Source organism: Puma concolor, chromosome B4, assembly GCF_028749965.1.
Source record: "Puma concolor isolate L17-30 chromosome B4, mPumCon1.1.hap2, whole genome shotgun sequence".
Lineage (NCBI taxonomy): Eukaryota > Metazoa > Chordata > Mammalia > Carnivora > Felidae > Puma > Puma concolor.
The window spans coordinates 22,905,667-22,918,187 of record NC_141673.1 but is presented as its reverse complement, the minus strand read 5'-3'; the positions used below and the strand labels follow the sequence as shown (position 1 = coordinate 22,918,187).

At 33.6% G+C, this 12,521-nt stretch overlaps 1 protein-coding gene across 3 annotated transcripts in view; it reads left to right on the top strand.

Annotated features, from left to right (window-relative positions):
• The window catches only part of TMPO (thymopoietin), a 31,079-nt gene extending 19,505 nt beyond the window's left edge, over positions 1-11,574 (top strand). Inside the window, exons 5-9 of one of the 3 annotated variants that reach the window (XM_086712579.1) lie at positions 6,580-6,699; positions 6,799-6,894; positions 7,309-7,419; positions 8,461-8,549; positions 9,368-11,574. In XM_086712579.1, the coding sequence (XP_086568705.1) occupies positions 6,580-6,699; positions 6,799-6,894; positions 7,309-7,419; positions 8,461-8,549; positions 9,368-9,653 (702 nt within the window). In that variant the 3' untranslated portion in view covers positions 9,654-11,574. The remainder of the gene's footprint in view (positions 1-6,579; positions 6,700-6,798; positions 6,895-7,308; positions 7,420-8,460; positions 8,550-9,367) is intronic. The other 2 variants (XM_086712580.1, XM_086712581.1) reach the window with 2 other exon arrangements.
• The last annotated feature ends 947 nt before the right edge of the window (positions 11,575-12,521 follow it).

The window sequence follows — 12,521 nt, the reverse complement described above, 5'->3', positions numbered from 1 at the left end:
AACTCTGAAGCTAGTCTGTTCCTAAAACCATACTTTTCTTTCCTTATTTGAGGTGAAAATTCTTTTTCATTTGTGGGTGAGGCAGGGTACAGTTTTTCAAAAGGAAAATGTAGGAAACTAAAGAGAGAACTAATAAGCACAGGTATAACTGAACTAACAGAGAACAAATTATTGACTCTAATCTTGCATTGATTTGGCTGACCTTTACAAGATAGCTATCCGTAGAGTCATTTTCCTTATCCTTAATTTGTCTAGCTGGAAGATTTGTCTAGTTGGTTATTTAACTTTTCCATCTTCTCTTTGGCATTTTAAAGTCACACATCCTCAGAGGAAGTTCTTGATTGCTTAAGCTATGTCTGCCTTGGTTTGATGTACTTGATAAGTTGAATTTCAGAACTATTTGTTAGAAATAAGCTTGGGGATTGCAGAGAATGTATAGATAGAGCACTCAATGAAAGATTTTGTTTAATACAAAACCAGTACTGGAATAAACATATTATTGCCCTTTTATTTAGCAGCAGGGACATGCTGAAGAATAAGGAAATAACATGAAAAGAGAAATTAGGAAGAATCTGGTGACGGACAATGAAATAGACCAGCATGGAGAATTTTGGTTCTCAGTATAAAGGCAGGATGGTATAGTGCCATCAAGAATGCTTGACTGGTCAGATAATAGGTAAAAGGCAGGTTGGAGGATGGTATTAAGTATGGTTTAATTGAGTTGGAGAATCTAAACTGAGGGACAGGATAAATACAGAGTAAATTTAGGAGATGATAGTGGCCTTCTACAAAATTCAAAACATCAAGAAAATTGGAGGGAAGTGTTTAAGGACCCTGTACTCAGAGAGTGTCACTTGTTTTAAGCGTTTTACCAGTTTTGTTCATCTTCCCGTGTACCCTCTAGCTTTTTAAATTCCTTTTGGTTTTATTTTGCTTTTACTGTAATATATTAAAGTGAATCTCTAACATAATTTCATACATTAAAATGTCAGTACTTTCAGTATGTATTTCGAAAAGATAGCTGTTTCATATATACATATATAACACTGATACTATCACACCTAATAAAGTCATTAATTTTTTCATATCTGTTCAAATTTCTCCAGTTTCAGAAATACCTCTTTTATGATTAAATTACTCAAATCAGGATCCAAGTAAGCTACACATACCATTTGGTGATTTTTGTTTTGTTTTGATCTCACAAGCCTGTAGCTATCTCCACTCCCCTCTATTAATTTGGTGAAGAAACCAAGTCAGTTCTCCAGAATTTCCCATATTCTGGGTTTGGCAGATTGCTTCTTCAGTTGTCATTTAATTTCCTGTTCTGTAACCCTATATGTCCTGTAGACTGGAAGTTAGACCTGTGGTAGGGCTGTGTACTAGGCTTTCTGTGATGATGGAAATATTTTTTATATCTCTTGTCCATTGGGGTAGCCATTGGCCACATGTGGCTATTGAATACTTGGAATGTGGCTTGTGCAGTTGAGAAACTAAAATTTTAATTTTATTTAACTGAAATTTAAATAGCCACATGTGGCTGGTGGTTACCATATTGCACAGCATCAAACTAGAGGATTGGATAGATTCAGGTTCAGTTTCTTTGACCAGAATACTTCATAAATGGTGTGGCTGTCATACTGCATCATTTCAGAAGGAAAACAATGCTAAATTAGTAATAGGTTCAGATGTTGAAAGCATGACCCATCCATTTTAAAGTTCCACATCACCCTTTCATTTAATGGTTATGATAGCCATTTATGATTATTGCCTAGAACCACCATGTTGTTTGAGGTTATAAGGTAGTGATTTTTCTTATTCTCTTATTCCTTTACATCTATAAACTGGAATTCTTTTATAAAGAACTTTTATGGGGCTCCTGGGTGGCTCAGTCGGTTAAGCGTCTTGACTCTTGGTTTCAGCTCAGGTCATGATCTAGCCTCTTTGTGGGTTCGAGCCCCGTGTTGGGCTCTGTACTGGTAGTGCAGAGCCTGCTTGGGATTCTCTCTCTCCCTCTTTCTCTGCCCCTCCCCCACTCAAGCTGTCTCTCAAATAAACTTAAAAAAACCAAAAACAAAAAAAACTTCTTTCATGACCTGCGTAGTTACCTTGAAATAAAATTCACACAAGAGAGCTAGCATACTTTGCCAACTTTCAAATTAAAGTGCCCTAGTCACTTTGAGAGGTGATCAATAAAATATTTCTTAACTAGCATGGTTTTCATATATTTCATTTATGAATCAGTTACACTCATCATTCTTTTTTCCATGTTCAAATTGTGTCATCCTTATTCAGTGGGAATTACTGAGTTGGTTTCTGTGTCCTTTTATTGACGTTGTTTGTCTTTGATAGTTTCTTGTTTTCTAGCACAGTAAGATGTCCCAGGCTCATGTATATTTCCTGCCTTTTACCAAATCAGACATTTTTTCCAAAGAACCCTAGTCTTTGTCATTGAAAACATTTGGAAGCTACCTACAGTGGATGCTAGGTTGTGCATTTCTGCTGGGTTGTCATTGCTTTCAGCCCTTTTTACTAGGAAGAGCTAGGAGTACTTATTTTTTAGGAAAACATAAATCATGAATTCATCAAGTTTGTGAATGCTGTCTAACTTATGGATGTTCTATCTGTATCTCTTTTATGCTGAGTATCTTGGTTCTTAAAACGTGAGTTACTTAGTTTCACTATACAGATGTTTCTAAATAATACAGTACTCTTGATAATAAGGCAGGTAAAACGCAGTTTGGGTTTTTGGTTGGTTTGTTTGTTTGTTTGGCAGTTTTTCTTGTCGTTAGGGCATAAAATCAAAATATTGTGCTTAAAGTCACAAGTGAATTTTTTTTCTTTCATACAGATTTTTAAATGTATATGGTTTTATTTAGGCATAAATAAGAGGGTCAGAAATCTGGACTTTATCTTTGTTCCTTTTATTTATAAGTAGCTATTTCTGTTAACTTTTGGTTAATATTTTCTTTTTGAAAATATTAAGGGAGCGCCTGGGTGGCTAAGTAGGGTAAGCTTCCAACTCTTGATCTCAGCTCAGGTCTTGATTTCAGGGTCGTGAGTTCAAGCCCCGCATAGGGCTCCATGCTAGGCATGAAGCCTACTGTATAGATGTATACATTTATTTTTGCTCCTCTTCTTACATAAAAGGCAGTGAATTTTGCACATTTCTACCTGTTAATCTAAACACATATCCTGGGGATCACTCCATATCAGAATACAGTATGGCCATCCTCCTCATTGCTCTGTACCACTGCATGTTACTGCATTTTATAGATGTACTGGGATTTATTCAGCCACTTTACTTTTGGTGGATATTTGGATTATTTTCAGTTATGCTGTTTCGATAATACAAAGATGAACTGATGAACAGCCTTACACATATCATTTCATATTTTAGCCAATTTATCTTGGGGAAATCTAGAAGTAAAGTTACTGGGTAATTTTGCTCGATGTTATCAAATCTCCCGCATAAGAGTTAAAACATTTCACACTCCCACCAGCATTGTATGAGAGTACCTTTCTCTAATGGAGGAATAGGATTCTGTGTTTTTTTAAAAATTAATATGAGTAACCATATTACTCATATTTCACCTAAATTAATAGTTATTCAGAGTAAGGTGGCTTTTAATTAATACTATTTCTTTTTATAACTTCGTTTTGTGTAAATTTTTGCTTAGAGCTTGTATTTTTACTGACAGATCTATAGCCTTTTTTTAATAGCCCAGCTCCTGCATTCTTTTGTGCAACTGCCTACTGTCTTCCAAATAACTTTTTGCCTGATAGCATATTGAAAGGCAATGTAAGGTTTTTGTTTCTGTCTCCTGTTTTTCTCCTGATAAATTCAGGAGTTGCTGGAGAACATCTTGCTGAAAGTAGATGAAAGTTGCAGTTAGTATTTTGGCAACAGTATACAGCAGTCACGTTAACTACTAATTTTACATAGGAATGTTTTTCATTCTTTTCAGTCAGTAATCGTCACTTGTTTATAGTGGATTCTGATAGAAAAAATCTTCAGAATATTTTTTCTGGTGTGTGAAGAGTTCTCCATTAGTTTTCTGTGAAGATGATTAATTCTCAATTAGATGATGATAGTCAAAGAACTAATAAAATTAGTTGATAGTCCTCAACCAAAGAATTTAATAAACCTGGACAAAAGGAAGTATATATGATTTATAGTGAGAAGTGTCCTTCCCACCCCTTTCCAGCTATTCCCACCCCTTTCCAGCTATTCCCACAGGCAACCAAGGTGTTTCTTGTGTTTCTTTCCACAGAAGAATATAAAGAATATTTAAATGGAACTTGACCTTTAATTCAAGGATAACTAATAGAAATGTAAACATGTAATTTTTTTTTTATTAACCATAGTAGTTTCAGTAGATGTTGGTAAAATTTTTGATAAATTATTTCAGTTCAAAATATAACAAATGGAAAATCCTGGAATTTGGGAGACAACCAATTTTAAGGAAAGGGGATATTTTTCCACATGCCACCTTCATGGCTGTGGATAAAATATCTGGTCTTTATATTTTATCAGTTTTATTAGCCCTTTCAAGAAATGTAATTTTTAATTCTTTGGGGAGTTTTAAAATAGTTAATATACACTGATAATACCAGATACACTCTCAAACCATAATATTTTTAAAATACTGGTTCTAATTTTATTGGCATTGAGCAATCGACTATTAAAGAGGAAGCATTACTGAAAGTAGTTTTAAAAAAATACTTTGAGATAGCATCATAAGTCAGTTATAGTATCTTAAACCGGGTGTCCTCAACCCTGGCTGCACATTAGAATCCCCTCAGGAGCTGTAAAAATTATGCCCAAGCCCCTTCTAGAAGAGATTCTGACTTTAACTAGACTAAGGTGGGGTTGGGGGCATTTGATATCTCTTAGAAGCTCCCCACTTGATACTATGCTGCCAGGATTGAGAACCTCAGATTAAAACTATTGTTCCCTTCTATTGAAATAATCAGGAATTTAACTGTTAATAAACATTTATCATATTTGTGTGTAATTTGTTTATGCATTTGTCTTTTGATCAATCTTAAGTTTGCATTCAGCACATATTTTCTGATAGCAGGAAAAGGAACCCAGGGTTTCTAATTATGAGTCAAAGAGAAACTCTTTAATACTAATCCCAAATATAGATAAATAAAAAATTAGATAGGAGACTATGTTTGTCCCTTGTGGGGTTTAGGTAGTAATGTTTCCAGCTAAATAAGCATGCTTACTGGATGAGCGCCCTTGTCTCAGGATGAGAGTAAAATACATCTGTCTTTAAAATTAATAGGCACTGGGCGCCTGGGTGGCTCAGTCGGTTAAGCGTCCGACTTCGGCTCAGGTCATGATCTTGTGGTTCACGAGTTCGAGCCCCGCGTCGGGCTCTGTGCCGACAGCTGGGAGCCTGGAGCCTGCTTCCGATTCTGTGTCTCCCTCTCTCTCTGACCCTCCCCCCATTCATGCTCTGTCTCTCTCTGTCTCAAAAATAAATAAACGTTAAAAAAAATTAATAGGCACTGAGTTGGATATAAAAACCTCAGTTATCTAGATAAAATATTAGCTTGAAAGCAGAAGTGACAATATAAGCACACTTTAGTATAATACTAACCATTGATAGATGTTCTCTGGTTAATTTAAAAGAATCATCTGGTAATTGTGGCTTCAAAGTTGAGTAAGTTGCTACTTGGAATGCAGAATCTCAGGTCCTGCCCCAGAGCTGCTGAATCAATAATCTGTATTTTAACAAAAGCTCCAGGTGATGGATATGCACATTAGTTTGAGAAGTACTAGTCTAGTGGTTTTCAAACTATTATGTAAGAACTACTAAATTATTTTTTAAATGAGGAAAAATCAATTGGCTTTTCAGGGAGAAAGGAATCTGGGACTGGAAGGTACCAGTGGTCCATCACTACTGCTATCTCTATAGTGAGAAGTGTAGGTTTGGCACTTGACATTATAGGCTTGTGTGTTTGTGAAAGAGGTAACTTACCACCAGGTTCTTCTTGCTCAATTTTAGTATCTGTTTCTAAGAAAAGTTTGACACCTGGGAACTTTTATGTTCAGATAGTTGTGTGTGGATTATAATTTAAACTGAACCTTTAAATAATCCTACTTGAAAAGGACAATGTTTAATTTATGCTAACAATTATAAAATTTTATTTTGTTTTAAAAGGAAATGGGCTTGTTATAATAAATGACTTTATTATAGTCATGATCAGCCTGCTTTTTGTTTAGACAGCCAAAGAGGTGCAGTTATGAAACAAGAACCTAATAGCAAACAGCAAGTCACAGAAGGAGCAGTGATAAAATTATGTGCTTTTCTCCCTCTCACTCTAATTACAATTTGTAAGCTCCTGTAGTTGGATGCTTTAATGTATTTTACCATACTTTTTAGCATTTTCCAATGCCTACATATTGGTTTAGTCAGTACGTTTAGAAATATGTTGAGGGCATAGCATTGTTTGCAAATGCTGGCATTTGGAGATTTTTCATGACTTCTCACTGTGCTAGGTAATGTGGCCATTATTAAGGTGTTTGATGTTAGAATATGACTTTTTAATGTGTCGATACTTGAATAGAGCTATTCTCAAGCTGGAATAACTGAGACTGAATGGACAAGTGGATCTTCAAAAGGCGGACCTCTGCAGGCATTAACTAGGGAATCCACAAGAGGGTCAAGAAGAACTCCAAGGAAAAGGGTGATGCAAGGCTTATTGCTTAGAATTGGGTTTTCAGATTGGTAGGGCTTTAGTGATTATTTTATATTTATTGTTTTTGTTTTGTTTTCAAACTAACAGGTGGAAACTTCAGAGCATTTTCGTATAGATGGTGCAATAATTTCAGAGAGTACTCCCATAGCTGAAACTATAATGGCTTCAAGCAACGAAACCTTAGTAAATATGTTTCATAAACTATACAAGTGGTATTCTTTGTAAATTACCCTTTAATTAGAACTGGGGAGGTGGTAAATTTGGCAAATCTCAAATTTGTGTTTTTAAACATTATATTTTAAACTCATTTTCCCCATTCTGAATTTTAGAATTTTTCAATATAGTCAATTTAAATATATCAATTTGTACAAGAATCCTACCTAAGTATTATAAGGAAACTTTTTTGCTAAAATATTTAAAAAGTGCTAAGGCTTCACATGTGAAGCATTGAATATGTTCATTTCTAGGTTCTTTTGCCTAATTTTTTATTAAGAGAAAGTATTGAATATTACAGAAATAGAGTATCTTTTTTTTTCTTTTTACGTGTCTTTGTTATGTTTGGATAATTCTGAGTCTGAATAATTTGAATCTTGGCAGGTTGTCAATAGGGTGACTGGAAATTTCAAGCATGCAGCTCCTATTCTGCCAATCACTGAATTCTCAGACATACCCAGAAGAACACCAAAGAAACCATTGACAAGAGCTGAAGTAAATGCATAAAATTTAGATCGATGCTATCATTGATCTTTTAAAGAGGAAATTTTTTGTATTTGTCTTTTGCAGTGGGAGGGAGCAGAGCTTTCTTAATTGGGTGGGTGTGTGTGTGTATGTGTATGTGTGTGTGTATATATATATATACACATATATATATGCATATATTATTTTAAAGACATACTTTTATTAGTGGCAGTCGAAAGTAACTAATATAGTATGATATGCTAATACTATCAGCTTGCTACCATGTGCCTCTTAAGTTCTACCTTTCAAGGGAGTATTCATTTTTGTGCTGCTTCTAATGTGTTCTCTTTGTTATGGATGTGGGTTGAAAGTGTTTCTGGGCTGTTGGGGAGGCTATTCTATCTTTTCACTGAAAGGTCAAATAATGGGACTTTTAAGTGACTTTGTATGATGCTTGAATTGATTAACTCCTGTATACTTAAGCTTTGAAGTACTAACTGCATGATGCATTATAATTTTAATGAATTTGTACTGAAGGTGGTTCTGATCTGGGCATAAAGGTAAACAAAATAAGCAGGTAATTTAAAAAATCATTTTGTGTTTTTTAAGTTAGGAAGATTGAATCGACTCACATATACTAAAACTTTTAAGGATCCATGTTAATTTGGTATCTTCTGTATTTCATCAGTTATTACAAAATTCTTAACGGAAGAAGAAACAGTGTACTCTTAATATTAATGAAAAGCATGGGAAATCCAGTGGGGGGAACTTAACGCTGCCATATTAACTATACTGGATTTTAGTTTGAGGGTGGTTTGGGGTTGTTGTTTTGTTAGCTTGAATGTGTGGCAGTCCCCTGCCCCCATTACCACATTAACATATCTCCACAGTGAAGAAATTTGAGGAGAGCTTTGGAAGTGTATGGATACTTGAGCAATGATGGATTTAGAAAGGGGAGTGATAAAAGCTGGGGCAGACTTGAATGCATTCTGTTCTCTGAAACTTCTTTTTTAAATTGTGTTTTAATTGCACATTTACACTGTTAACTTGTGGTTGTCTGTTTCTTATTAGGTGGGAGAAAAAACAGAGGAAAGAAGAATAGAAAGGGATATTCTTAAGGAAATGTTTCCCTTTGAAGCATCTACACCAACAGGAATTAGGTATTCAGATACATTAAAACAAGTATTAGTGTATTCTACTAGGGTATTTTTATTTATTTACTTATTTATTCCCACCTTTATTGAGGTGCAATTGACATAAAAGTTATATCTACTTAGGATGTACAACATGATTATTTCATATGCACCTACAGGAATTTTAACCTTTTATTTTTAATTGAAATATGGCTAGCATATAATAGGGAAATTATGATTTTTATTCTTCACAAGGTTATTGTACTCATGTTTTCAGAAGTAAACTGTTCTTTTGAGAGCAGTGTAATTCCAAGTCAGCAGTTCATATTCTTGAAAGTTGAGTCAGTTTCAGAATTAACTTTGATAAGCTGAAGTATTATAAATAATTTGCCTACTATCTAATTCTCCTTTTTCTAATTCTCAGTTTGTTATATAAACAGAAACCTCGAAGGAAGTAAAAAAGTTTCCCTTTTCTAGTTGAAAAGGCTGTGTTTAGAGAACTCCTGAATTATTTCCTAACTGAACAAATCACACCAAAGTACCTTATTTTTTTCCTCTCATCCTCTAAATATATTGGCTCTGAAAAGCCTTTAAGGAAACAAGTTTAGTGAATATCAGTGTTCTGAATATTTTCTAATAGAATGAACATCCAACATTTTAAATGAAAAATGTACAGAAATTTTAAATAGGCTGACTGACCTCACTGTTTACATGTGACCGTTTTCTACTCTTATCTCAAGAAATGTGTTTGAAATTAGGAAGTGGTAATGAGATTTTATATTACATATCAGAATCATGACTTTTATCTAAATTTATTTTTTTCTTCCTGCTTTTACTCCCAACAGTGCTAGTTGCCGCAGACCAATCAAAGGGGCTGCCGGCCGGCCATTAGAACTCAGTGATTTCAGGATGGAAGAATCTTTTTCATCTAAATATATTCCTAAATATGTTCCCTTGGCAGATGTCAAGTCAGAAAAGACAAAAAAGGGACGCTCTATTCCCATGTGGATAAAAATTTTGCTGTTTGTTATTGTGGCCATTTTTTTGTTTTTGGTCTATCAAGCTATGGAAACCAACCAAGGAAATCCGTTCATTAATTTTCTTTCTAATAGCTCTGGAAAATCCAACTGAATGATCTCTCTTTGGCACACTCAATTTGGTCTCCTTATTTTTTCTAATAACTGTATAAAAAAAATTTGTGTATACTTGTTGACTTGAGAACTAAAAATAATGTGATTTCACCTGAATAAATGTAGTATTCCATTGAAAAGCAAAGCAGAATATATAAATGGACTTCATTTAAATGTTTTGGACTTTGGACTAGTAGGAGATCACCTCGTGCCATATAATCTTTTTTAGCTCTGGAACTTTTTTGTAGGCTTTATTTTTTTAATGTGGACATCTTATTTCACTTTTGAGAAAAATGTATATTGTTTTTGTGTATTTGGGAAACAAGAAGGGCAAAACATGATAGTATAATGTGAAGCTACACATTTAAATACTTTGAATTCTTACAGAAAAGATTTTAAGAATTCTCTGCTGTATAAAAACTTTACAGATATGTGAAACATGAAATTTGGTAAGAAAAAACATAACTTGGGTTGTACTTTTTGTAATTGCCATAGGTTTGATGTGTTTATGGGGGAACATACAGCAATAATCTCTTCTGTAACTTTTATTAATAGTAATTATTATAGCCCTATTGTACTCACTTTTTAAAAGATTTCTAGTATCATGAATGTCCTACTTCAGTAAGACCCATTTAAATGCTGTTGATATTTTAGCAGGGATCTTTAGCGCAACATACACGTTTTAGAGAACTGTTAGCTGGCTGTACATGTTTTTAGAAACTGTTTAGCTAGCTATAAGGCTGTAATTGGAAACCTGTACTTTTTATTTACAGCGAGACATTCTGTCCAAATATTTCTTAGATAAATAAGTGTGTGTCTGTTTAGAAGTTAGAAACTTTAAACACTGGTCTTAGGTTCCATTTGGGTTTATTATTGCATTGTCTTCTGTTAACCAAAAACAAAATTTGCCTGTTTTTTTTTTGCCCAATATTTCCCAACAAAATTTGATTTAAGTGCAGAAAGTATTTACTTTGAAATGACATAGTAAACTTTTCTTAGATACAAAGTAGTTAATACATAAATTTGTAAACTTTGAATATGAAGTGGGCATTATGATTTTTGTATACTCTTGAAATGGTTAACTTATCTTTGTGGTTGATTTATTTTATTTTTTAGCTAAAACTTACCTCATGTATAACTTGGTTAAGTAAAATAGTAGGTAATTGAAATTTTAGTAGAATCAAGTAAAACAAAAATTCATTTGAATTTCAACTTCACAGTCATTGACCATAAAGCACACTAAAGATGTAAGTTATTTTAAATATCATCTGGAATAAAAAGATACCTTTAAAGTAAAAAGCTTAATATGTATATTTAGACCACACAATTTTGATTTCATTAGCTGTATTCTGATATTTAGCTTCTAAATATCTTGTAGACATTTTTCACTTACTTTACAGTTGATCGGAAACATTTGGTAGGTCTGGTCCCACAGGGGAGTGGAAAACTTACTCCTAGATCAGAAATGCTTGCCTCTTTGAGTAAAAGTGTTTCTTTGAAATGAGCCACAGAGGGGGCACATTTTACTCATCTTTTCTACAGTACAGTAATAGCAGTCTAGTTTTTCTTGTTTCTAAACTTTGCTTCCCATATAGTTTTCAATCTTTTTTTTATTATTAGAAATTGTGAGAAACTACATTTAATGATTAAAAATATGGGAAGATAATCAAACTTATATGTGTGTAAGATCAATTTTCTAATAGGAAAGGTATGGTCCAAAATAGTAAAAAGTAGGACCAGGTAAAATATTTAGTCTTTTTTTTTTTTTTTTTTTTAATGTGTACTTGGTCTTTTGTCTGTGTCTGTTTTATTCCACTAGAATAAATGTGTCCTTGATGTAAATGCAAAGCATTTCTTCCTGATTAAATTGTAGATGTAGACTTTACAATATAATTCAATAATAAAAAAGTAATTAACCTCTAGTTTTGTCATTGTAATAAATGCTTTTTAGATAGCACAAACTATAAGATGCCTGATAACATTTCTTATGTGATGTTTATGGATTGTTGAATTTTAGTTCTTGTTTCAGTTTGCTCCTTAATGTTTTGCTTCTAATCATTTCATAATCAGCTCCTCATTTGTTCACGGGTAAGCAGTGTATAGCCATTATACTCACAGAATGATACAGGGAAGCTTCCAGAGGCACCTCCCCAACTCTACAATATAGTGATATAGAACAATATAACATCCTTTTCTAAGTTAGTACTTAATCTCTGACACTCATTGTTAGTCTTGCTTTGAGATGAAGCAAAGATGTTGCCAAGGTGTAGTTAGCATGGAGCTATGATCATAAGATGAAAGTTCTCTCTCCATTCATGTGTTCCCCAAAGGTGATTTTATTTAGTGATTTTTAAAGTGATATACACACATACATATACATACTACAATTAGTACATAGCATTAAAGGCTTACCATGCTTATTAGATGCATACCATGTGCTAGATACTGCTTTATGCACTTGATAGATATTGACTTAATCTTTATGGTAATCCTATGAAGTAGATATTTTCTTACTCTCTCATTACAAATGAAGAAATTAATGCTCAGAGGGGTTAAGAAATTTGCTGAAGTTTGAACAGCTGGGATGTGATTACATATGATAATTGGTCTGATTACATATAATATGGCAGAGGGGATATGAAAGACTAACACTCTACATACATACTGTATACCAGTTTTCTTGTTCAGCCTTGCTTCTTCTACAGTTTTGGTGCCTCTAAGTTGCAAACTTCATTAGGGATTCTTTAAGCTTCACTTCTAGTTTTAATCTTTCTCTGCAGCCATTTAAGTTTCATTCCCTTTTACTTTAAAAAAAAATAAATTTGACATAATACATTGTATAAATTTAATGTGTATGTGTTATTTTTAT